This window comes from Stigmatopora nigra, chromosome 12, assembly GCF_051989575.1.
Source record: "Stigmatopora nigra isolate UIUO_SnigA chromosome 12, RoL_Snig_1.1, whole genome shotgun sequence".
NCBI classification, from domain to species: domain Eukaryota; kingdom Metazoa; phylum Chordata; class Actinopteri; order Syngnathiformes; family Syngnathidae; genus Stigmatopora; species Stigmatopora nigra.
In genome coordinates, this window is record NC_135519.1 from 6886220 (window position 1) to 6914207 (window position 27988).

General features: G+C 38.8%; 1 protein-coding gene across 4 annotated transcripts; it reads left to right on the forward strand.

The window, feature by feature from the left end:
- The first annotated feature begins 1037 nt into the window (after window positions 1-1037).
- ltbp1 (latent transforming growth factor beta binding protein 1) lies at window positions 1038-27946 on the forward strand. 4 transcript variants are annotated; one of them, XM_077729639.1, is made up of 32 exons: window positions 1038-1133; window positions 2112-2439; window positions 4249-4319; window positions 6974-7313; window positions 9507-9652; window positions 10352-10519; window positions 11623-11829; window positions 11901-12202; window positions 12549-12651; window positions 12888-12947; window positions 13391-13513; window positions 14345-14512; window positions 14711-14884; window positions 15850-15869; window positions 16250-16352; window positions 16763-16849; window positions 16929-17054; window positions 17258-17383; window positions 18182-18301; window positions 19273-19395; window positions 19883-20005; window positions 20163-20291; window positions 21149-21277; window positions 23552-23689; window positions 24355-24516; window positions 24597-24689; window positions 24796-24924; window positions 25320-25460; window positions 25554-25730; window positions 25913-26068; window positions 26280-26429; window positions 26514-27946. In XM_077729639.1, exons 2-32 carry the CDS (start codon window positions 2225-2227, stop codon window positions 26660-26662), a joined length of 4458 nt encoding a protein of 1485 aa, XP_077585765.1. In that variant the 5' UTR covers window positions 1038-1133; window positions 2112-2224; the 3' UTR covers window positions 26663-27946. The 4 variants fall into 4 exon arrangements, with proteins under 4 accessions (XP_077585765.1, XP_077585762.1, XP_077585764.1 ...); XM_077729636.1 differs by lacking the exon at window positions 1038-1133 and having other exon boundaries at window positions 1701-2439; XM_077729638.1 differs by lacking the exons at window positions 1038-1133; window positions 14345-14512 and having other exon boundaries at window positions 1701-2439.
- The last annotated feature ends 42 nt before the right edge of the window (window positions 27947-27988 follow it).

Below are 27988 nucleotides of genomic sequence, written 5' to 3' on the forward strand. Positions count from 1 at the left end.
CTCACTTGAGTCTTGTGTTTCAAAAGCATGTTTTTAACACGTTCTTGCTCTTTCTTGAGAGAATCTCTTAAACATCTCTCCGAAGCAAGACTGTCATCTAACGCCTTGGTCTTCTCCGAGAGATTCGTGTGCAATGATTGTAACCTTTTGTACGCTCTTTGGGGATGAGTCTTCTCATTCTCAATGACTGCAAAGTTACTGCCGCGTGTCTCTTGGACTTTGAGTACTTTAGGGGGAACTTGCCTTTTTTCTTCTTGCATCTTGCTCATCTGTTCTCGTAGATTCTGGACCCGATCACGCGTTACCTCCTCCAATTCTGCCATTTCTTTAGGCTGCGGCAAAGCTGCCTCCAAATCCTTTAGAAGCTTTTGAATGGCCTTCTTGTCTTCTTCATGTTTAACCGTCATTTTACTCAGTTTCTCCGGAACCTTTGTGTCTCCCCACTGTTGATTCAGCAGTATCTGGCAAAGGTCATCCATGAGTTCTGTTTTAGTGAGAGCATCCATTTTTATTCTCCAGACATTGTAGAAATGCAGTATCCGTGTTTTTTTTAAAGCTATTTTGTTGTTCCTTCAGACTTAAGAAAATTCCATTTAGTATTCCTTTCTGGCTCAAATATTTCGTTGCTTTTGCTAGTCTTCTAAACTGGCGGAAGAATCATCCACACAATCGCTTTAGAAGGGAAATATTTGTAGGTCGGTTTTATTTGGTAATAAAGAGACCTTCACCCTCTACTTGTCACAAAGAGACTTGACAGTCAAAAAATTGGACAACTAAGATCTTTTATGGTATTCCTGGGTCTCATAAGGCTGTGCTATGAGACAAAATTCAGAAGGATTGTATAAACAAGACCGCATAAAAATATAGTACGCTGTATTTGAAAATGTAGGTCTTTACTGCATTTTTTTGACTGGCTGTGTATATACAATGATGTCAAAAGCATCATACAGGGATAATACAATGATGTATGAAAGCTACAAATGACTTTCAACTTTTTTTGAATAATTAATTTTTATGATCTTTCTAATTATAGATGTCTATTGCTGTCAATGGCAGCCAAGGATATACATTTCTCACTACAAGTCATCACTCCCAGCTCCAATGGATTGGATGTCGCTTGCCCCGAAGGACAGGTAATGACTTAAATTTATCTCTTTTGGATGCCCAATCCATTTAAACTGGGAGGGTGGCAGAACACTGTCAACCCTCTCACTTACAAATGATTGGACGCCTGTTTCTCCCAATCACCGCCCATGACTCAAGTTTAAACATGGCAACCAATGAGTTAAGTTTACCGTGTATAGATGTAGTGCGGAAGTCATGTAAAAAGCATCCAAAAAAATGACCAATCTGCCAAATTATTTTTTTAAATGTATTTTTATTATTTGTTTATCGTGGGCTTTTATGAATTTAAGTATGTTTTAACAGAATAATTAACAAGAGAAACAATGCCACAGTATATAAAAATGTAGGAAGCAAAGAGCCACAAATGTCTCGAGAGCCACGTGTACGCCAACTCTGAGGTAGTTGAAGAAAAGGTCAGGCAAACTTCACACGAGAATGTTTGTTGAGCACAAAGGTGTCTGTCCAGGGGTCATTTCCTCCCTGGGGGTCCCCCGGGCAGACACCCTGGGGCCCATGGAACTCCCAGTCAGGCTCTTAGAGCTGTGGTGACTCCCCCTACCTGACGTCACTTCTGGAGGCAGGCTGCGGCTGGCTGGGCTGGCTGGCAGCCTTCTTCTGCTCCATCAAGAAACTTTCCTGGACTTCTAGAGTAGATCTCCTCGCTCGTAGTGGCCACGACCAAGAAACTTGTCACTTTGCAGGACTAACATTATTTTTACTTGAGGATGTTAAAGTAAAGCGAGATTTAATTTTCGATTTCATAATTATTGTTATTATTGTATAGTGTCAGTACATTTTTAAGGAGATCATATACGGAGATCGAGGACCAGCGCAGTACCAAAACTTTAATAGGTGTTGTTATTATTGAGTTATTGGAGAGCTGAAAACTTTGATCAAACTCGGGATTTACAAGGACACGGACATGGCTTGGAGTCGGGGCCTCATACTTTCATTTGGTTTTCTTTTCTCATCGTTCTGTTTGTCAGATGGAGCCCAGCAGCACATCCGCAGCGCCGTCAGGAAGCTGTACGTGCTCCAGCCCGGCACCAGCGCCGGTATCGGTCCCGGCATCGGACCGGGAGCGATCCGAGAGGAAGGGATGCGAGTCAGCTCTATTTCAACTCGGCACGGCGGATCCGGGCTTCCGCACTCTTACAGCGTCGAACTCTCCACCAAATTGGGCAGTCAGGTCCGGACTCGCCGGATGGGGAAGCAAGCCTCGTCGGCCCAGGAGTCCATTGTTGTTCGGCACGGATCTCCGCAGCAGACTCCGGACCAGAGCCAGCAAAGGCAGCAGCTTCTCAAGCAGTCTGGGTGAGGCGCTCTGGCCGGGGGAAAGGGGGGTGATCTATACTGGTTATTCACCTTTTGAAACCCTTTTCTTCACAATGGATCGGTTGTTTCACTGAAAAGCGACTTTGTGCCACTGACATGTTCATTCAAGTTTTAAAAAAATATTTTTTATTTAGGACAATCACTGCTTTAGTCATTTAAACAAACTTCTTATTAAGATCTGGCGTCCAAATGTGGGGAGATGACATTTTGGCTCATGATGGCTACACTTGGCGAAAAATTATTTTAACAAATGTAGGCGCTAGATCTCGATTTTTAACTTATTGGCTACCTTTGACAGCAATAGACGTCCAATTTAATTGAAGTGGTGGGGTTGACAGGGAATCCCAATTTAAAACACATGAGTTGCTTACTTCTGTCTTTTTCTTATTTATAAAATATCATTTTAAATACAAGCCAAATGAATATAATTCCATCGACAAAAACTGAAATACATTCTGATTATGGCAGTCAATTGATTTTTTTATTCATAGTATTTAACCCTTGGCCCGCCATTGACAGAAAGGCGTTTGCATGTTCTCCCCGGTCCTGTGTGGGTTTACTCGAGGTACTCCAGTTTCCTTCCATGTCCCAAAACATGCAGGGGAGGCTGGTTGAACACTCTAAATTGCCCCAAAGTATGAGTATTCATGTCCTAGTGTCCTGCAATTGGCTGTCCACCGATGCAGGGTGTCCCCCGCCCAATGCCCCTAGTTAACTGGGATAGGCTCCAGCGTTTAAATCCCAGTGCGGGTGAAAATAAATTGTTTGCGAGATGCTCGGATGATTTCCAATGACCTCTTGACTCATGAAATGTGAATTTAGTAATGAAACAAGGTTCTGTTTCATTAATAAATTTCAAATTAAGTTACACACATCTGTAATAACATAGATTAATTGAGGGAGGGGAAGTTGACCAGGTTTGTATCATGATTTGCTGTGACCTTTGATGGAACTCACTGTAATAATAGAAAAGAAAGTCTTTGCCAAATTTCCATTTAAGCGCTGCAGGATGAATCACAATGTGCTACTACACACCCACGGCCACTTTCACACTCGCCCAAAAATTGTAATTCTCGGAAATTGCCAAGTTTGTTTTGGGCAAAAGGAGTAGAGGCTTGATAAACCAAAGCTAAAGATGTAGAGAATTTCTACTTTCTTGCATGTTCCCCTAGAATAATTGTGGTGTCAGTATAACTGCTTGTGTTGTTATTGAGATTTTCTCAATTCATAATTTATTTTTCAATTTCAAAATTATAGAAAAATTACTAAATTTAAATGCCAACCATTGAGGGTGCGCCTTATAATGCAGTGCACCTTATAGTTGTGAAAATATGGTATTCATATATTTTTTTCATTATAATTGGGATCTGTTGTTGAATTATATCAGAGGCTTATTATTAAATTAATAAATTGAAAAAATGCACTGTGGATATGGACCCAAATAACACTATTGTTGATCCATAAAATATAAAATTAAGTTTTTTTTAATGCAGATGAATAAACCTTTTTAATCGTGCTATTTAAACTAAAATAAATAAAAACTAATATTTCCCTTTTTCTTTTTTATTTATAAAGAACATAACAAACCAAGTTTAAAGTGTTAAAAATAAGAATCTACTTTTAACTCATCCCTTGCCAATGACAACAATAGACGTCCAGCTAAATTGCATGTTTCAGTGACGTTCACGGCGCTAGACATCCATGCCGTTTCAACCTTTGTTCACCCATATTTGGACGTCCGCCCCCATCCATGTCAGACAGTTGAGTTACTAATATTTGTATTTCCAGGGTGAATGTCTGTGGGAGCCAGTGCTGTTATGGATGGAGCAAATCTCAAGGATCTCAGCGGTGCACAAAGCGTAAGTAACTTCAAACATTCCTTGTCCTCGCAAACGTCCAGAAGGCAATTTTTTTTTCCACCAAGTTATGCCGTACTACAACAGGATTCTTTTGTCATGACATCATTGTGAATCTCTGCGTAAATACAGTTGGACACAATGATAAATATGGCAGATTTAACTGTTACTGACAAAGTTCATGCAGTGTAAGTGCACGATGTGACTCAATGTTTGGTTTGGCCAAAGGATGAAGTGATTTTTGGGAGCTCCAATCAGCTGAGCACTTAAAGGGTGGAGAGGCGTTACTGTTTATACAAGCACAGGAAGCACTATGCAAACATCTTGACAATGACCAGTAGGGGACATTCCTCAAAGTCATCCCAGACAGAGTCTCTAATATAAATGCGATTTCTGGGGAAATTTTGTGGGGGTGCTTTGCTCTCACGTGGCTGTCTTCCTATTGCTTTTCAGTTACTTCCAATTCATTTGGAGGGATTTTTGGGTCACTCACTGACCTGTTCTCCCTGTGGAAATGAGTTAATTTTGGGTCACCCAATGGGAAATTTTAGGCTACTTGTGGGTCACCCAATGGGAAATTTTAGGCTACTTGTAGGTCACATTCTAAAGATTTGTGGGGCACTTATGGGTCGCTTACTATTGATTTCAGATCACCTGTTGGTTTTAGGGCACTGACGGGTCACTTTCTAAGGATTTTTGGATCGCTTTTCAGCGTTTTTGGGGGTTCCCGGATTGGGGCAATTTAAAGCCAGGTGACACAAAGGAAATCATTATACTCCGGTGTTTCTGCTTCTTAAATTGGATGGCTTCCACGAAGCACAACCACACACTGACTCACTCATTCAGACAACCATGTTATTTTCTTTTTTTTTTCGGAGCTCCTAACAGACCTTAGCGAGGGTGGGTGGGGAGCATTCTGCTCGCCAGACGCTGCATAGTTTGATCAAAAGGGTGAGAACATCACCATGACGGATCTCTTTTTTGTTCCTACTTAACAACTAGATTACAGCGCTTAGTGCACCGACTTCTAACGTTGCTTGCCCCAATCGGACAAAGAGGGAAAAACCATTTACGCCACAGATGGCGTCAGCTCCAGGCAAGTGGCGGGTGAGCGTAATAAAAACTGGAAGAAAAAAAGATTCATCCTAAATGGAAAGTTTTGTTTGTGCAAACGTAATCTGGCTTCCAGTGGGAAAAGACAAATGTGATGTCATTATTGTTAGGCGTGAAGCTCTTCTCAATTTGTACTGACGGTAGTACCACGAATCAAGACGTTCCTATATTCAGTCAATACTTAGTCGATTGGCCCTCCCTGGCAACCTGACGTGAGTAATGCATGCAAGACAATGGAAAATACTTATGAAAGAATTTATGAGTATAGTAGAAAAGTAACACCAAGACTTGACAATCTAACATAATGCAACCTTGGATGGGAGGCAAAACTTAGTCATGTATCCTCAGAAGACCACATACTGGCAACTTGATTGGCCTCGGCAATATGCCCGGCTTTGTGAATATTGCTATTTCAAGTTCATGAGAATGCAAGTGCAGACAGGAATCCTCGCAAAGTTAAAAAGGCTCTACCTCCATGTCCACACTTGAGTACAAAGAGGCTATTGTATGTCAAGAATGAATTTTATCTGCAAACTTTGTAGCCAATTCTGATGTTATGTTATTCCATAAATCCAGGATAGGAAGTGTTGTTTTGATAGCGGTAGAACACGAGCGGCTAAAATACTGAAATCATCATAGTGGGATACCCCCTGATGTTTTCAATGAGTTTCTGAAACATGGGATCTGTCATAAATAAATGACGGACAGAGCTTCTTTTCTTTATCGTCTTTAGACTTCCAACTGTTCCGCTCCGTCTGTGCTTTGTCAGCATGGCGTAATACCGCAAATGTAATTAAAAATGACACTTGATGGTGTCAGATCTGAATGCGCCCAAGAATTTGAAAACAAATAGGGCCAGCTCCTAATTTAATTAAAAAAAGAACAATTCACTGAATACTTTAAGCACACAGTACATCAGGGTTCATCAACATGATGCCCATGAGCACCAGAAAGCTCCCAAAGACCACACGAGTTGGCTTGAACGGTCTTGTTCTAAAATTGTCTGTCTATTGACAGAACTAGTTTTCTTTTTGAAAGAATGGAGGAGACTAATTGACCACATTCCCCACTTGAGGAACTTCATGCATGCATGCATGCAGGTTTAAATCCCTGAGAACATTGTGGAAAAACTGTTCTTTGGGGATATAATGGTGAGTCAATGCATGCTTGGTTTTATCTGAACTTTTCTACCCTAACTTGGTGTAGGCCAAGTGGCTGCAGGCTAATGTTTCCGCCCACCAAGACAACACATTTTCACCCATCTGTTCTCTTGCAACTGTAATCATTTGATTGCAGTCAAGTGCTGCTTGTTCAAACAGAAATCTCATTGGACAAACTGTGGAATCGGTTTGACGTCTGTGTTGTAAGCTATTAGTAATCCAGTCAGGAAGACACTTAGTCATGATTCCTGGGGAGGTTGACTCAAATACCACCAATTTTGTAGATTTATTTAGTAAATATCCTTGCATCTATTTCCTCTTATCACCATCTGTCTCTCCTTACTTTTCTCTTCTCATCGGAACTGTCTGGATTTTGTATTCCAGCGAACTGCATCCCTCAGTGCCAAAACGGAGGAATGTGCCTCAGGCCCCAGCTCTGCGTCTGCAAGCCTGGCTCAAGCGGCAAGGCATGTGAGCAGAAGACTTTGCCCACACACACCCTTCCAGCACAGCCTGGGAATGGAGTGACCAATGATCAGAGCACTGGTCACAGGAATGGACAGAATACAGTGGCACAATGGCCCATACCTCAGCAAGTGCCTCCTAATGCTCACGATGTGCCCCTACCTCAACAAGCTGACCACATTGCCCAGATGAAACTGACTGTCAAACCTTCCCCACAGCTTGCGAGGCCGCATTATATCCAACAACACATCCAGCAACAGTAAGTACTATTCATCTTTGGAATTTTTAACCACTTTTAAGGGAATTGTTTAAAATCAATGGTTCCCTTTGATGACTGTAAGCGCTCAGCTCAATCCATCTTGACCCAATCAAAATGAATTGAATGCTTATCGTTGTCAATGGCACTGAAAACTTGTTGAAAGTTGATTCTTCATATTTAACGCCCTGCTAATAGACATCCAATGTATTTAAACTGGGAGGCCTGGCTTTGAATGTTCATCTTCCTGTGCAATTGACCCCGTTGCCCTTCCTCAGTCAAGATGGATTGGATGTATTCTAATGTGAAATATTTGGGGTTTTTTTTTGTTTGTAAATGTGAATTTTTAGAAATTTTCACTGAAGATTGATTTGTAGAAAATCACAAATAGAATGCAAATTCATTTCAATTCAATTCCAGCTCCCCTCCCAAAAATGTGCTTCATAGCCCTTGCAGCAACTAATACACTCCCTCACAGGCAAGACAATCTTTTTGAGTGCGCCTGTGGGAATTTTAGTCCATTCATCCAGAAGAACAATTGTGAGGTCAGACGTAACTGATCCTGGACATGAGGGCCTGGCTCACAATCTTGTCTCTATTTCATCCCAAAGGTGTTTTGATGGAGTCGAAGTCAGCATTCTGCAGTCTTTCAATTCCAAACTAATTCCAGCATGCCTTTGTGTAGCGTTCTTTGTGCACTAGTCACAACTGAAGACATCAGTGGCTCTGCTTTTGAGAAAATGATTCGGTTCCCCGTTGGGAAATTCCAACGGGGCCAAACTTAATGGCTTGAATTGATATACTTCAGGTGCAGCATTTGACCCTTTCTGTTGCCAGCCATTATTCTAGAATGAACCTGTCGTCCATTATTCATAGGGTGGACTCTGGTTATGGCAAAGAACACTTCGTCACATTCCAGCCAAAGGGAAAACACGCTGTAAGAATGAACTACTGGAATTTATGGTAAAATACTGGCAGCTGTGGTTGCCAGAAGTTTACTGTTAAAATGTAAAAACAACAATCATCAGTGCAAAATGCATTTGACGTATAGTTGTATAACATACAATCTTTTTTTTTTAGCTAAAATTATTGTCTTGGTCAGACACTGCTACAAGTCATTGGCTGCAGTCGACAGCAATAGACATCCAATCTATTTGGAGTGGGAGAATGGCAGATAATGAGAACACATTTATTGAATGGAATTTGAGTTTTTTTACCCCAAAAAATGAAGAACAATTATAATTCGTCCGTCAGCCATTACTCACCTGCACCTCCTATTATCTCTTTTTTTCTTGATTACTTAGTAGATATTCTGTTTGAATTTTCAGTTCTGTCCACCATTTTCGTCCTTTTGACAGAAGACTCCATGGAAAAATCGTAGACTTTTGCTGATCCAGTTGTTACTCACCACCATTTTATTTGCAAACATTCCTAATGCATTACAAGACCATTGTTTGTGAATGCGAACCTGGGAGAAAATGCCTCCTATTAAGTATTACATAATACACTATTTGATTTAATACTATTTGGAAACAATGCAAATTATAACCTGCAATCAAACAATGGAGTAAAAAAAGAAAGAGCATTTGCATGGACTGAAAGACCTCGTGCCATCTGAAATTTATAAAGTGCATAGTTTCAAGACATGGACATAAATTCAAAAGTAGAGAGGAAAGCAAACAAAACTAAAAGACCGGCACAGATGGGATTGTAACGATTGTCCCCGAATTTCTGTTATTGTCAACAGAACTTCGTCTCACAAAATGTTTTTAGAAAAATAATCCTTACCATTCCAAAAGAAACAGATGTACACTGTTCTCTGTAATTGTCTATCATTAATTATAAGCCACTGAAGCTTTTAGGATTCCTGCAGATTTTAGTCATCAACTTCTTCAAGCGCTTGTCATACACGACACTGAAATGGACAAATATCACTCATTTAACTAAATGCGTTGCACATAACTAGAACTTTTTCAGACAAATACGCAGACCGACGTTAAAAAAAAAGCAGCTCTTGTTGCATTTACCAAGATGATGATAGACGTCCGATCATACTTTAGTTCTAGTTTGGATTGGCTGGCAGTGAAAAAGCAAAGTTGCCTGGCAATTCACCAATAGAGCTGCTTCGGAAGTTGCTGTTTATCGCATGAACCGTTATGTGACGTTGACTGATAGCGGGATCTACTTTCTCTCCAGAATCCGCACCGTGCCTATGCACCCTGGCCAGCAATATATCATCAAGCCGAAATATTACCATACGCACAGCACCCACACGCAGACGCACATCAAACCTCCACTTGAAAGGCCCATTCCTTTGTCGGTGGCACACAGCCCGATTCACGGTGAGTCCTTAAATTTTAATATCATGGAATTTTTGCTGCTTCCTGACAAGGCAAAATGAGACACCACCAGACTCCTTGTATGTAACAAATTACTTACTATTCTACAGATGCTCACTATTGGCTCTGAGCCTAAAAAAATGTACAAAAATATTAGAATATGCCAATGTTTTTCAGTCAGACGGAGCAGATATGTTTGCTGTTCTAAATCAGGAAACATACAGATTTTCTATTAGACCCGTCATTGACGACAGACTGTCTAACAGGCGCATTTTCCTTTTTTTTGGTGCCACAGCTGCTAAAACTATTTCTGTCTCACATATCCTTCAGCTTAGTTTTACTTCTGTTACACCTTTTTACAAGATATTTTTGGCTTTGGTGGTATTTTTGTATATTTATGTATATATATTAGTTAATGACTGAATCATATATATACGGCCTTGAATATTATTAAAACCTGACAGATTTTGCTATGTAATTAATGAAGATGAATTAACAAAGCCTGTAATTATTTAGATTAATCCATAAAGGAAGTCTCACCCTTAATATAGATTTCTCTGTATGTAAATGAAGCACATTTTAAATATATACCAATTTTCGGGCAATTTTGCCATTGGACTTTTTAAATTGAATAGTATCGGATGGACTATGCTAATAACGAATATTTGCTATCCTTTTTTTCGATGATTTTCAATGTGGCAGTGGGCAACCACACAGGACGGATCAAGGTGGTGTTCACTCCCACTATCTGCAAATTTACCTGTATGGGGGGGAGATGTCACAACAACTGCCAGCAAGGAAATACAACCACGCTCATAAGTGAAAATGGCCGTGCCACCGATACACTGACAGCTCCCAACTTTAGAATAGGTGAGTGAATCTTTTTGTCTATTATTCATTTGTGTACTGGTAATTGGAGTGGGTGCTGGAGCCAATCCCACCCCGACTTGGGTGGCCAGGCGGGGGACATCTTGAATTGGTGTGAATTTACGCATCAAAGTGTTAATTTTATAGCATTGAACTGGTCGCTTGGCTTTGCCAACAATAGACGTCCAATTCATGGAACTGGAAGAACAGGCTATAAGCGCTCATGTTTCTTTTGCAAATGTTATGGTTTGCGTTTTTGACTGCTAAAGGAAATGTGTGGTGTAAAGAAACTCGTCATCCACTTGCCCAGGCTTGCTTGGTTCCTCGGGGTTCTGCCTCCTCCTTTGGCTTCCTTTTCTTCCCGGTCTGTGTAAAAGGTTGCACATCTGAGCAACGGGAGCTGGGAAGATAAAAGCTTATTTGGTCATGGCCTACTAAGAAGAGTCAAGAGGAAATAAACAACTCCTTTCTTGTTTATTCTGTGCACAAGGTCAAAGGGAGGAGAGTTCATTGAAGATAAAATGGGTGCCATATCCTATTAACATACCCCCAATTTCAGGCCATGTTTAAGGTAGACAATATCAGACAACAACTGGACTGAATGTGTAAATATGGAGATATTTTGCTGGTTTTACTGGGGAAAAATAACTTGGGAAGACTGAAACCATTTTGTGAGATGGGATTTCGTGTCAGTAGAAAATGATCAGATACTTCATGGACAATTTATTGAGTACTCAACCCAAAACAGTTCATCAGGGAACTTTTTTCTGCAATTATGGTTGTGATGTCACAACCAGAATTAATGATAGCTTAGTTGCGCTAGATCGTAAATGTTGACAGAATGACAGAACAGTCTCAGGGCAACAAAAGAATAGAAAGCATATGGATAACATGCGAGCAGACTGCTAAAATCTGCAACTCATTGTGGGTGTGATATCATCTATTAGGAGCAGGGGCCAAGGCCGCCGAGAAAAGAACACTATTTGGGATCTAATTTTGTTATTGTGTTTTTTTAGGGGGGAGGTGGTTGCGTACTTAATATGGACGGTCAGCCCCTATAACATAACACCCTCCTCATGCATTGTTTCCTTTCGTCTTTTTTTCAGTGGTGTGTCATCTGCCTTGTATTAATGGCGGCAAGTGCAGTGCAAGGGACAAGTGTCAATGTCCTCCAAACTTCACTGGAAAGTTCTGCCAGGTGCCAGTTCAAAACGGACATCATCAAGTCCAACAGACATCGGGCGGCTACAGTCAAACTCAAGTCCATTCCACGCATACGTTGCCTCTCACCTACAACAATGGACAGAGTCCTGGTGAGTGTGATTTTTATTTTTTAATACTGAATGCTCAACCTTGGCCTTAATCATCTTTTGTATTTTACCAGGCTTTAGTCCCAATATTGTAAACATCCACATCAAACATCCCCCTGAGGCATCTGTCCAAGTTCACCAGGTGTCTCAGCTGGATGACCACCACAATCTTGGACAAAATCCAAGAGGGCCCCAGTCGGGATCGTCTTCATCCTCCAGCTACAGTTTTCATCACACTGAAAGCCATCAGAAGATTCAGCATCATGGCTACAACATTGTCTATCCTGGCCAGCATGGTGACCAGATTACGCATTACCAACCCGTCTCTTCTAAAAACACCTTGGGACGTTGCTTCCAAGAAACTGTGGGGAGTCAGGTACATTTCAGATTTATTCACTCCAGTCCAATTATTTTAAAGCCCATTTTTTTCTGATGGAAAAGTATGTCACTGGTTAATAATAAAATAAACAAATGATTTGAAAAACACAATTCCGGATATATGCTACATATGAATACAAATAGCATTGCTATCTTACTCTTGTCTGTTGAAAATGAATGAAATTGGAGCTACAAGGGTATATTAAAAATCTTAATTTAATAACTTCCCTGAAAACTGCCGCAAAGGAGTTATACCTGACATGGAAAAAAATACCAAACCCTGTATAGATATCATTTCTATTCTTTTCTTTAACAGTATGAAGTGACTGCTTTGTATGTTTCAGTGTGGGAAAGCTCTCCCAGGTCTCACTAAACAGGAACAGTGCTGTGGGACTATTGGGACATCATGGGGATTCCACAAATGCCAAAAATGTCCAACTAAACAATGTGAGTATATGTTGACATCACTGTAGAAACATGTCAAGTCAGCTTTAAAATAGATCTGCTGATGTTTAAAGAACACAAAAATTGAGTTTTGCTTTATGAATTAAATATTGCTGGTTCATAAATTCAACCTAATTGTTGTTTAAGTCAAATCAAAGTCAACCAAAAAAATCAACAATGTCAGCAAGAGGCCTGCAATCCAATTTCTGTCATTTTGATTGTTTTTCTTCATCCACCAGCAATTCCTTTAATCGACTGCCCTCAAGGTTACAAGAAAGTCAACAGCACTTATTGCCAAGGTAAGAGATTGAAACATTGTTTGTATTCATCATTTATATTAAGAGTAAATGACTTAATTCAGATAAAATGGAAGAAATAGGATCAATTCTAACCACATTTCTGGCCATAACCATGACACAGTTTTTCTAGAGACCCAATAGAGGGTGCTCCTGTCTCATTTGGCTAAATGCCATTTGGCCAATAATTTGCCCATTTTGCTCAAGTCACAAATTTCCTTTAGAGCTGTCATTTATGAATTAGTATTTGAGGAAGAAGGCCTGGAAACTAAGATGACTTTATGATAGAAAATTAAAAAGAAATATTATCAAATCTTTCCACTCATTTCTTCTACAAAATGTAGACCACACACTTTGTACACTGTCAACAAGCACCAAAAGCAAATTGTATTTGTTCCTTTTGCTTCAAATGAATAACATTTTGTGCTCATTGTATTTCTTCACAGATTTGGATGAGTGTATGCTACAGGGAGTTTGTCCAAATGGAAATTGTGTGAACACTGTGGGCAGCTATAGATGCACGTGCAAACCTGGCTACATCTCCAACTCAATGCGCACCTCATGCATATGTAAGTACAAACTACACATTATTTGATATTCTTTATTCTGTACAATCATTCACAAGGGTCACACTCGTACCAAGGGACAATTTAGTGTTTAACCAGCCTAGCATGTGTTAGGCACATAATATCATTTTAAAATTAATAAAACAGAAACATGACACTAATAACACTAAAAATATGTTTTTTTTTAAATAGTTTTTTTAAACATAACCTTTTTTTAAACCTCATTGCTTGCAATTAATGACGATAGACATCCAATTCATTTAAACTGAGAGGTCTACCTTGGAATTCTCATCTTTCTTGGTGTGGGTCACTTTTGGATGTACCTAAACTAACCTTTCTACTTGGAAAGGCCTTTTTTGTTCCCTTTCAAGAAAAACAATTGTTTTCAGTTCAATTCAAAACAATTCCAGCTGCCAATGGTATGCGGTGCTGTTGAATTGCACCATTTGGAAGCACAAACTTAACATCTATGCACGCCTACATCTCTATCTCGGGTACTAGGCTGTAAATGCATGTTAATGTTTGCTATTGTCCGTCACTACAGTGTTTACTCCATGCTCTATTGTACAGTGATATGGTTCCCTGCTTTACGTTTAGCTCTGTTTTATCGCCGGGTGTGGTGTAATGAAGAATCAGTATAGAATATAGTACATGGTTTTCTTGTAGCTTGGTGTTTTAGGACAATGTTTATATTATGATTGAGCCAGATCTGCTTTGGTGAAGGGTATTTCTTCATTTCTTCACTTTGTCATTTCTTCCCCCTTGTGTGTCTTCCTTCCGTCGCACCCGTTCTGTTCCTCTTTGTCCTCGTCCCCGCCCCGCACACCTCTTCAGCCAACTTGCCTGCCGTCCCAGAGGAGAAGGGGGCTTGCTTCCGTTTGGTGAGCTCAGGGAGACACTGTTTGCACCCTGTGTCTGCTCAGCTGAGCAAACAGCTCTGCTGCTGCAGTGTGGGCAAAGCCTGGGGACCACATTGTGACAAATGTCCCCCTCCCGGAACAGGTAAGGCCTCCAGCTCGGGACCCAAACGTCTATTTTGTCAGAAAAATAAAACACGCAAAATCGCCACTCCATATAAAATTCATGCCATAGCTCGAGCCTTTTGGGCGAGTTTCAATTGTGACATTACAAAGCCACTTTGTTCGCAAATAAGGTCTTTGTGTGCAGATCTTCAACATTTCTTTGTCTTTTTCCCTATAGCTATGTTCAAAGAAATTTGCCCTGGTGGGATGGGCTACACTGTTCTCCCAAATCCACCCATCAATAAACCAGTTACAGTTTACCAGACACCTAGTGAACCACTGACCCCGCAGCCCTTGCCAACACTAGAAAAACCAGTTCAGGCTTTTGGGAAGCCAGAAGATATTATGCCAGGTTAGTCTATGACATTTTTACATCTGGAAAATGTTTCATATCAAAACCAAAATTGAGGTTAGATGACTGACTACTATCTAAAGAATAAAAATATTGTATGTAAACTAAGAAAATAATCAAATCAATAAAAATGTCAAATCTCAATTTTTCCCCACTAAACTGCAGCTTTCATCTTGGCAACCAACACTAAAAAAAAAAGAATATTTTCCAATTACTTTTCGTTTGGATCAAATTTTATAAAAATACAAATTCGGATAACTAGATTAGATTGGTTCAATTTCCTTTTTTTGTGTTAAATCGTGGGTCGCTATACCTATATATTTTAGATCTTTATCCATCCCTCCATGAAGGCCACAATTTATTACTGAACCAAAGTAGTGTTTATCACTGGATGTCATCAACCTTTTATATTTATATTCACAAAGGAGTCTCTTGGGCTCGATAGGAAGTACATTGGGTCTGAATCTCCAATTATGATTTATAGTGTACAATATAACTTCCAAATATCTATAATGGATCTACTTTTACGTGACCAATGTACAAGCACAGTACACAGGGTCACACAGAAATGAAAGTGAAAACACTGGCTAGCAACCATAAATCGTATACATTTTTCAATCCTCTGTTGGACCATTCCAGCCCTAGTAAAGAAAAATATCAATGGAAATAGAAATGTAAGATACTCGGGTTGTTGGAATGTGACCTATTTTCATTGTAAAATATTGCATTATGAAATGAAAAGGTAATCTGCACTTGTGGCAATATTTGCTTGCTGAATGTGAAAGACACATAATTTTGCTGATTCCAAAAAATATTCTTGATCAATCAATTCTTTGTAGGGAGACATTTGGGATTATATTTTTCATGCATTTTATGACATGTTGTTGCTAATTGTAGTCAGGTGTGTTTATAGTATGGAATTTACAGTAATTATTATTTTTTTCTTTTTTTTTTGTGGTCGGTAGCAACCATTGCTCCAGATCAGGTAGGTTGGATTGAGAAATATGGCATGCGCTTAAGTATAATGAGCTGCTACTGTTGAGCCAAATCTCATTTGCATGAAGTCAGATACTTTTGTTGCCTACTTGGTGGCTGCAAGGTATTTTACGCTTAGTGACTTGTAATACATAGCAGAGGCAATACAGCTTGGTATATTTATCTTCATAGAGGGCAATCCAGTGTGCAAGTGGCAGACAATTTGCCTTTTGGCACTCGGCTAATGTATACAAGCAGATTGTGAATGTTCTTGGCAGCATGCACCTTGCATGGCAAACGTCTCTGCATGTTTCACGTGCAAAACTAAAATGATTTAGTCAAAAAAGCCTATCTGATTTGACCCTAATATTTTGTGTTTTGTCATTGAAGGAGCTGGTTGTACCTGCAGTTAGCATTAGGCCAGTTGTTGATTCCATACTACCCCAACTATCTCCTGGTGTATCCACTGTCAAGATGAATGCGGCTTACCCAGGTGTCTGTCTACCCTTTACATGCTGGAAAAGCGCATTGAGAAACACAAATCCAAGTTGAATTACGCTTGTAAAGTATTTAGCTGTTGGGACAAAAACGTTTTAAGTGTTCAACACCAAAGTAAGGTGATGATATTACTACTAAGACAGGAAGAAACGCCAATTCACATTGAAAAATGAGATGTCTGCTAATTTTTAGTCTTTTTCCATGGTTGAAAAGGCATGAAAGCAGCCTGCCTGAACCTGTGGTTAGACTGTGAAACCTTGCTTCCTGTTATCTTGACACTTTTCTGGGAGACAAAAAAAATATATTGTGGCTATGGCGCATATGGACGTGACTACACTACCGGGGGGAAAAAAATCTCTGGGTTGCAGAAACCATTTAACTGTACTTAATTGTTTCTTCGAATAGAGGTTGTTGAGGAGAGTTCTCCCCCAGTTCCAGTGGAGATTTTCCCTTCAAATGCAGGCCAAGACCTTGCTCCAATTCAGTCTGCAGGTAATGTCCCCCACACATCCATTCACAGTTCAATTCTTTTTTGTTTTTGTGGTCAAAATAACCTTTTTCCTTCTAACAGAGGTGGATGAATGCGACATCAACCCTTATATTTGTGGTCGGGGTCTTTGTTACAACACAGTTGAAGGTTATACCTGTCATTGTGATGAGGGATATCACTTAAATGATGAACTGACCTCCTGCGAAGGTGAATATGAAGAATAACACCTATATTTGCATTTGTTTATGATTTATAAAATGCAAAAAGGTCAATCTTATCAATAACATCTGTTTAGTTTCTTGTAAAAAAATCTTGTTACATTTATAATAAGATAAGATTATCTAAAAGGTGTATGATTACCCCTGACAAAAAGTGAATGTCATTTCTTTGTTTTTTATTTATGTGTTCAGATATGGATGAATGTTTGGAGAACACATCTTTGTGTTCTGGTGGTCTGTGCCAAAACACAGAAGGAAGTTTCCTTTGTGTGTGTCCACAAGGATACCTTGTTGATAAAGAAGGAACCGCTTGTGTGGGTCAGTATGTGTCCATAACTTATTTGGTCATTGCCTGCTATTGACAACACTAGAGGTCCAATTCATTTGAAGTGGGAGGAATGGCTGGAAATGCTTTTTAATTACTGCCATTAAAGAGTTAATTTTAGTTGAACACTCATGTTACGCATACACTTGAAATAAAATACACACAGTATTTAATTGAAGACAAAAAAAAAAGCACCAGTGTTTTGTTACTCAGCAAAACTTTCCAATTCCCCTTTTTATTAAGCAGTGAGACACAAAGAGGTTCCACAAACTATCACGTACGCATCAAGGGAATTAAAAGTAGAGGTGGAAATTTGGATGGAACCACATTGACCACACCGCACTAAAATCAGCACCTAGCTGCTTTCCGCTTCCTTACTCTTACTCTGATATAAATATGAGTTAGTCAGTTATTATGTGGTTTCTTGCCAATTTCAAACAGAATTCCCCAACCGCAAAGAGGAAACTGAATTGGAACGCTAAGAGAAAACTAAGATGATGGTCATCACCCTAAAATTCAATAAAACCTTCTCTTCCGCAGTGGTGTGGAAGAGATACCCTTATAACTTTTTGAGGGTGTGTTTTGGTTGATTCAGTTTATGGTCTAAACATATGCATCCTATCCCTTGATGTATTCTTGACTTAAATTGAACAGAAGTCAAAGTTATAGTCAGTTGATAACCTCTTCATACTGTTTTGATATGGCAATTTTATTTGAATAATATGTTGTAACTAACTATTGTCTCAGTGGTGGTACTTTTTGGTCAGCTCTGTATTGCTTTATTTTCACAGATATCAATGAATGTGCAAACAGGACGTTGTGTCCATCTGGCATTTGTATTAACAGCCCTGGTGGTTACAACTGTGGATCTTGCCCACCGGGGCTCTTGGCACAGGAAGGTCAATGTGTGGGTAGGTTCTGTATTGCAGTTTGAATGCGTCTGTGTTTGTGTGAGATACTTGGTCGTTGATTCATACTCTATTCATCTTCTTCCCACATGACTGAGTATTCCAAAAACCTGAAAGAGAATCTTATATACAGTAGTGGGTTTAATTTTTCTTGTGAACTTCATTGGAGGGCCATAAGGTCTGCGAACTGTGACAATTATTTGAAGATCCAATCCTCAAAAAAAATGTAAATGTATTTTGTGGTCCTAATTTAAACTTGTATATAAACTGTGTGTAATGTTCAAAAGGGGAAGCACTAAATAGTATTTAGTCATGTTTTAGTTATTGCATTGTTTTTAAATTGAACACTTTATTGAAAAATAGAAGCATTTACATTTGAAAACATTTATATATCATTTAGTTAAAATTTAATGCCTTAGTTTCATTGGCCACAAAAAAAAATGAGGTGGGCTGGATTTGGCCCTCAGGCCTGGGCTTCTGCCCCTTTTGATTTACAGTTTTTTTCTATTGTCCCTAATTGGGCTCATATGCGCCGTGTCAAGTGGTGACTCCTTTTTTAGTGCAAGGGAAGGTCACCAGAGCCACTGTGTTGAGTCGGTGACGGGAAAGAAATATACCATGCTACAGGGTCGTTTATAGAATTGAATGACAGACCTCGCAGATGTTCACATGTGCTGCCAATTGAGCACAATTTTGTGTGTGCCCGAGCTGTGGTAAAAGTAGCGGCAACCAGAATGGCTGATGACCGCATGTTTAATTATATAACTGCAAATCCTATTTATTCCAACAAAGGTGAATTCATTCAGTTGTTAATGTAGTTGCTATTTATAAACAGCAGGCATCGTATCAAGAACTGTCACCTGTTATGATCTTAAAATCTGAGTTTAAGGAGTTGTTATAAGAGGCAAAAAATCGTAATGAAGAAAATTTGACTTGATGTAAATCCTCTTTTTTTATTCTTGTGAATTTTTCAGACATAGATGAGTGTCAAGATCAGCATGTGTGTACCAGGGGCCACTGCTTGAACACGTATGGCTCCTTTATCTGTCAGTGTGGGCCAGGCTTCACTTTGTCTGTGTCTGGAGAACAGTGTGACGGTATGTTAAATGACACTTCTACGCAGGGCTCCAGATTGCCCTCATATGGTAGAGTTTGGGATTTAAAACCGCACTTGAAACTGAATGTAAGCTTTTAATTCTGCGCTAATTACAGTTAATTAAAAAAAAGTAATACAAAACATGTATATTGGCCCTGTGTCACTCCACATATGTTTTTTGGCATTACACAAACTAGTTGATTGTGCATCTTTTTATACTTCATTAACTTATGAGGACTATGTTAAAAAAAACCAAGTAACTAGTACACTATGTATATCATTGAGACCTGGCATTACGTGTTATTATGGGCCAGATTATGAACTTTTTCAATCCATGCATGGCTTACATGACCCAAAATGTCATGCATCCAATCATTTTTTACTGGATCCAATCCCACTCTGGATTACACATCTAGTGCCATCAATAGATTCCTTTTCAATGAGTTATCTAATTACATGTTTTCCAAATATCTGTTGTTTGTTTTTAGATGTGGACGAGTGTTTAGAAGATGAGCCTTGCAACTCTATTGGGGAGTGTGTTAACAACATGGGCTCCTACACATGTACCTGTCCCGAAGGATACCGACAGATTGATGGCACCAGCTGCATAGGTTAGCAATGTGAAAGAAAAGAAAAAGTGTGTTTTTAGTTAAGGGTCCCTGAAGCATGACCGTACAGTGTTAGCACGTGCAGAGTCTAGAAAGTACGAACATAACACACACACGCACACACACTAACTCAATAAAATATTTGTCTCTTTCCTTGCAGATGTCGACGAATGCGCAGACGAGCCAGAACTCTGTTCGCCCCATGGTGAATGTCTCAATACAGAGGGATCCTACGCGTGTGTCTGCGAGACAGGATTCACTGCTAATCTTCACACACCTTCTTGTGACGGTAAAATGTCAAAGCAAAGAAATAGAGTTCAAATGGAAGCTGAGTTTCACTAAGGAGTGAAGCCGTTTATCACATAATGTCAACTGGTTGATTATAATTCATGTTCCTTTGGGACTTTCACATGCCTGACAACAATTGTCGAGTCAGCATTTCGACAACCCTCGGTGAAAAGTGCCCTTGCAATCCGAAACTATTCCACATCTTTTAAAGATTTGAAGATTTATTTAATTTAACTGGTCAGTACTATTCATAGTTGTTAAAAAGCCAGACATAACCACAGCATTGGAAGCCAGAATCTGTGCAAATCCTTTGAGAGCTTTACTTGGCTTTCATTTCTCTCCATTTCTACTGTCTATCTCCTCGTATACTTTTAAGAGCAGGAAAATGATCTGAAGTATTGGCTCGTTTTGTCTGAACTGATGTTTCTTTTCTCAAATAAAAAAAATGTAACAAAAGGAAAAACCTACAGGGGAAAACAAATTAAGCCTTTGTGCCGACTGTCTAGACATTGGGCTACATTTCTCGCATTCAGATTTTGCAGGGAACCTTCATTCATTTTCTCGGTGCTGGCCATTGTTTATTTTAATCCATCCTGATTGTTAGCTCGATTTCTGACATTGACATCGCTAGAGGTTAATGCAATGTAATTTTCACTTTAGTAGCAGTGTGACTCCTTTTAAAGCTATTCAAACTGGTCCAATTTTGTAACAGACGTCTGCAACTATGCTAATTGATTTACATGGCAATGAACTCATTACAATGGCCCATGTAATTGTTGCAATTTGTCCATTCTTCTACACAAAGGTCAATGTACTCTGGGAAAGAAAGTGATTTATTTATTTTTATTTTTTCAACAGATATTGATGAGTGTGGGCTCAATGAGACTTTGTGTAGTCCTCATGGTTTCTGTGAGAATAGATTGGGTTCGTTTAGATGCCTTTGTGACCAAGGCTACCAGGAAAACCAAGATGGCCAAAGCTGTATAGGTAAGTGAACCACAGTAGAATCTAGTAAAGGTAGTCTATGATATCATGACTTTACAATATATATATATATAGCTCTGTAGAAACATCTTAGAATTCTGCCAATGTTGATTTTTTTTATTTTAAACCACACACAGAAATTAGATATTTACCCCATGGCAATCTCTAATACTGGTCCCACGTTAGTCATCCAAAATTTATTGTATCTCTTAGTTGCTGTTTATCAGTTAGAACAAGTTTGTGTGCCAAAACTTGCACTCTAACTCATACATTTTGTCATTGTTATCTTCCTATGACTAGAAAGCTGCCAATTTCATTGCTGATTGCCAAGGTTTTACAGTGATTGCTTTGTAAAATAAATAGTGCCCTAGTTAATAGCAGAAGTTAGTATGTTATAAGAATGCCACATACATATCCACAATCTCATTCGGTTAATCAGTGCCCAAATGTTGAAGACTGTTAATTGCTGTTGGCATCTTAACTGTTCAATTTTGTTTTACCAATAACACCAACTGACTTTAGTGTAGTGTCCTTCAAATGATTTGAACCACGCAAAAATCCAGTGTTTCTTAGTCCAATTGCTTCAAAAGTGTACATTTGACGAGTGGATTCTAATTGGAAACATGTTGCTCCGATTAGTGCTTTGCACAATAAACTTTCCCGCATTCTGCTATCCCAGTGGCAATTTACTCCACCGTAATCACCACAATTCTCCAATTCCATGCAGCGTGTGTTTTAAACACACAAACTTCCCATCTGTCCTCTGGCAGTCTTGCTGGGTTGCAGCTAAATTCGGTCCAGCCAGCTGCCTCATTCACTGCCAAGCCTTCACTGCAGTGCGGCTAGAACAGATGGACTCACTTACAAACAAGCACACAATCGTGCAGTGGTGGTGTACCGCTAACCATTTCTAATGCTTCTTGTCTAGCTGTCTTCCTTCCTCTCTGTCGAGAGCCGCTCTCCCCGAAACTTCTGTTTTCTATTACTTTCTCTCCCCTGGTTGTCGACTTAATCCTACTTCGGTCTCTCACGGTCTTCTTGCGGTCTACCCCTTTGCACCCTGTAAAATATCCTTCAACATTTCCTTCTCGAATATCCGCCATTCGATTTCAACACCCAATTTAATTAGAGGTTCCCCGGACTGCCCTGTCAGAGAGATGAATCTGTCAAGAAAACCTACGAAAATTAAACTGTGGTTGTCGAAATCAAGGTCGGCTAACTTAGTGACACACTTTGAATTTCAACTATTATTTCTGAAGGAAAAAAGCTCAGGCCTCTTCTTACAATACTCAATTTGTTATGCATGCGTCCAGACTGAACAAAAATAGTGAGCAAATTCGAAAACCATGACTTTTGAATAATATCCCAGATGTTGACGAAGATTAATAACGTGCTATTTGCCGTGATCCTAATAATAATTGTTGAGTGACATTTTTTGAAATGCATGCGGTTGTACTACTAAACAATATCTAAAATGACGCAATTGCAGCCTGCTTCTACTCAGTATTCCTGGCAGTTTATTTCTATTTGATCGGAGTACGTCGTTAAATTTGACTCAATGGCTCCCATTGACTCTCTGTCAAAACTGATTGGACATCTATTGCCGTCACTGTCACTGAATCATGATCATACACTTAATCTCTTTGGCTAAATAAATAATTTCTGTACAAGTAGTCACCATTATCATCCCAGTCAGATTGTTATCACTGTCAATGGCTGTAAAATATGATCATTCAGTGTCAGTTATCTTAGTCGAAATTTGATTTGGAAGGTGGGTTTTTAATAAGTTTTTAATGAAGGATGCAATCATTCATTCACATAAAATTGCTTTAGCTGATAAACTGTTTGTGACTTTGTCATTATGAACTGTCATGAAAAAAATTTGAGGTTGAAAATCTATTGAATCCAATTTAGAATGAATTGAAGGGACGACTATTTATGATGCATGTGTAAATTACTAATATGTATGATTAATGTAAATGGAGCCGTGTACTCATCAAAACCTGCAATATTCAAAACCAAATTTGTAGGATTTATCACTAACTTCAAGGTTATTTGGTCCTAAAAGTGCTACAGTTAGAAATCTAAATCATCATTTATTGTCCATTTTTTTTAGTCATTTGAAGAGTTGAAGTTAACACTAAATGTGTTATAACTACTTTTGGATAAATGGCAGGTGGATGACCCAAACCAAAATGCAACCATATTCACATTGTGTGTATTGGTTAGTGTATTTGTGTATTTCATCATTCATTTATAACATTTTCTTCCCTACAGATGTGAATGAATGTGAGCTGCTAAATAGTGTTTGCGGAGAAGCCCTATGTGTGAACAATGAAGGTTCCTTCAGCTGCACGTGTCCCAGTGGCCAGAACTTTAATGCCATGGTGGCCAGATGTGAGGCTGTTCCCACAGGTGACTGCTTTTAGTATTATAATATGCTATTCCCTAAATCATAGCACTATACCTCGTCTTTTCATCATGATATGATTGGCAATTGAAAGACCATAATCTTCAGTGGTGACTCCCAAAATGTTTCATAGTGATGGTAAGGCTGTGACACTTAAAATCTTGGGTTGGCAAACTAAAACAAGATGCAATCATTTCAAGATATTATTATACTCATTTAGTTAATTTAGTTTATTCATGTCAACATAGCAACACTCACTGAAAAGTAAAAAATATAAAAAAGGTTACAATAATGATGCTTGTCAAACATTTTTGACTATTTTTACGTCCAAGTACTTGTCTGGATATAATTTTCATATTGTGGGCTATTTTATGTGCACACAGAAGCAAAATCATTAAAATACACGTTGCTCTTAGTAAATTTTAATTACAGCTGTAATAATAACCTATAAGCATTTTTATTTGGCGAAAAGAAACTCAATTATCAATAAATATGAATTAAATGATTTTTTTAATGATTTGTAGTATTTTAATTTTAAAAAAATTGCATGTGTGCTATTACATGCTGAAGCTGCCCTCTACTGGCTACATTTTATCGATGATAAATCGATGCTCAATCCCCCTGACATTGTGGTCCAAACCTTCTATTCTGCCTTGTCTTCCCCCTTCAGCGCCATCTATAGAGCGTAAAGAGTGCTACTTCCGTCTGAATGATGAGAACTTATGTGAGAGTGTGCTCACCAGCCATGTCACACTGCAAGAGTGCTGTTGCACTCTGGGAGCCGGCTGGGGGGACAACTGTGAGGTTTACCCTTGCCCTGTAAATGGGACAGGTATGTATTATTGTGAACTTGCAGTCGATGCCTGACAATGCAGCCAATGAGTTAATATGCACACTTTGACCTTGTTTCAGACCAATTCAATCAAATGTGTCCATCTGGGAAAGGATTTATTCCGAGTGGAGATTTGCTTTATGAAGAAGTCCCTACACCTGACAGCTACAAAAGTAAGTTAAGCAAAATGTGACATTTTAGACACACATGGATTTAGAAATGAATAAAATGTGATGTGACATATACTGCATGCTGGAATAATTGACTTGTGTATTTCAGATGCAGACGAGTGCACGTTGTTTGGCCAGGAAGTGTGTAAGGGGGGCTTCTGTCAAGACACTTTAGGCAGCTATGAGTGTTACTGCAAGACAGGACAAGACTATGACCCTACCAAGATGGAATGCATAGGTGTGTATGTGAGTGCGATTCATCAATAGTAGGTCATATACTATCAAAGGCTTGAATAGAACATTTTACACATCAGTGGTATTTTTTCAAGGATTTTTTTTCCTATTTTGGCATATTCACAGTAGCAGTTGCAAATCTGTACAATTGTTAGCTTTTCTCATTAGTAATTGCTTATATATTTAACTATATATATATATATATATATTCCGATTGCATCCATTACATAATTGCATGAGGAAAAGTGAGAGATTCTATTAATTAGTTGTGGGACTCACATTCCACGTATAATAATTCATATATGAATTATTATGTTTTAGTAAAACAATGTTTTCCCACAGTTAACACCCTCAAAACATAATTTCATTTGAACCTTTTGTCTCTGATTTTTCTGATAGACATAAATGAGTGCCTTGATGAGTCTGTGTGTATTGGAGCTGAATGTTTGAACACTGAAGGATCTTACATTTGTTACTGCAATCATCCTATGGTGTTGGATCCTAACAGTAACAGCTGTATATTTGTTCCTGATGCGGCTGGTAAGACTTTGGTACAACAGTATCATTTATTGAGTTCATTTGGTAGATTCGTATATAGGATGAATGACTGAATTACTGTGTGTCTGCCACCAGAACAACATGAAATGGGACAAATGGACTTCCAGGGTATCTGCTGGCAAAAGGTGACAACATCCATGACATGTGCTTTGCCCATGGGTCCTGACAGGAAGACAACATTCACAGAGTGCTGCTGTCTCTATGGAGAAGCATGGGGAATCGAATGTGCCTTATGCCCACCCAAAAATACAAGTGCGTACTTTGTATTATACACTTCATAATAGTGCTGTGTGACATGGAAAAAAAATCAATATGGGCTATTTTAGAGTATATCACTATATTGATAGGCTACAATTTCATAAATGTTTCATTATTTGCTGAAAATCCTGCAACCATGATGACACTCATTCATTTTTTTTCAATTGCTTTTATAGGGGATTATGCGTCCATGTGTAACCTTGGCGGCCGGCATTCTTACGGCCGCGATGCACTTGTCGCCGGGCCAGTTCATGAATATGATGCCGGTTTAGACTATTCACCATCCCCTGAGGAACATCCGGATTTGCCATTCTACGAACATAAGGAGGAATGTGAGTACAGAAGTCTAAGTATGTAGGCTCTGGGGGTGAAAATCATCAGATCCTGCCAATCCGTTAAAAGGGTGTTCACTCTCCACACATTCCATACTGGAAAACTTTGATTAGTTGCCGTTCAAAATAATTTAAGCTCACCATCATAGCATTTACTTCAAAGCAAGCTACGTTCTGTTTACATGGCCGTGCAATGTTTTATATGTCACAGATCCTTTAGAGGCTTTTGAAGGTTTGGAAGCTGAGGAGTGCGGGATATTGAACGGCTGCGAAAACGGTCGATGTGTCCGCGTCCAAGAAGGTTACACCTGTGAATGCTTTGACGGTTACACGCTGGACTTGCCCCACATGGCCTGCATTGGTAAAAACAAAAAAAAGCAGTTGATCGGTCAACAATATTCTTCCAAAACAATTTTGTAAGTGCTTCCCTTTGTTTCATCCGCAGATGTGAACGAATGCTCGGAACTCAACAGTCGCATGTCGCTGTGTAGAAATGCAAAATGCATCAACACTGTGGGTTCGTACCATTGCGTGTGCCTGCCGGGCTTTACGCCCTCTGAAAAACCAAATTATTGCGTGGCCACGACACAGTGAGTGTGGTTTGACTGGACCTGGCGACAAGAGACTGTAAAACCACATGCACATGTATCTGCAAAAAAAAAACAATTTTAAAGAACATTACATTTCAATCAGAAATTTTACAAAAATCGTCTTGATTCGGTCATAACAAATTTTAATACACAATGAATCAAACATCAGTTTTTACGTCTGTCGATTACTCGAATTTCAAGTCTCGCTACTATCTGAAAATGTTCTAATTTAGAACTGTCACCTATAGTCACCATATAACGTTATTCTCATCAAAGTTTTATCAACAGGAATCAAAGAAAGTATTTCAATAATAATATTTTTTTCACACCAAACTTACGTCGCCAAAAGTCAAAGTCCCCCGACCCCCAACGACCCTTTCACGGGATGTAAAAATAAATTATGTACCGATTCTATTCTTTTTATGTTATTTATCGAGCAGCCCCGGCACAAATTGGCCACCAAGTGACAGCGCTCGTCCCATTAGCTCACAGTGAGCATGGATATTAATGACATAATAAGCTACGGCATGCAATTTGGGATACTTCTTTGATTGACTGAAATAGTCAAAGTAATCGATAAAATGTCTGTTCCTATTCCTAAAAATGTTTATTTTCTCTACTATAGCACATCATAAAAATGAAATTCTGCGGGTTTTTTTTGTATGAGACAAAATTGTTGTCTTCCCCTTTAAGTTAACACAATTCAATCAATACAAACCTATGTAAAATTATTACATGGTTATAATATGCAACAACTACAAAAAAATCTGTTACAAAAGATTATACACGCGAACAGATTCAGTAGACGAACATGAATGTTTTTATTAGATGGAAATTGATTGAGATGGAAGCCTTTTTATTGTCACAATTATGCTCAGATTAAATGACACATTTGCAGATCTATATTTATTTTGTCAGTAAATATTCCTTCATATGACTTTTTTTTTATTTACTTGTTTAGTTTCTATGCAATGTTCCTACATTTCCATTTCAGAGAAATTTTCATTGTGTTTTCTGCACTAGAAATCACCCAAAATGAAACAGCTAATTACTTGACATGTAATGTTTCGTCTTACTTTATGGAGAATATAAACACAATTGTATATGTATGTTTTTATAACGACGTCTTTGTTTGTCTTCAAAGGCCGTAATGTTCACATATTGACAAACTGGGAAAACTGGTTGTTTAACCCATTTAGTAAAAGTGAATATGGATATTTAAATTCTGTGAACATGTCAAATGTCTCTTTCCCCCTTCTGAATTAAAGCCGGGCACATCTTGATGTTATTTATTTATCATTTATCAATTTTACAAATATTCTCCAAACGT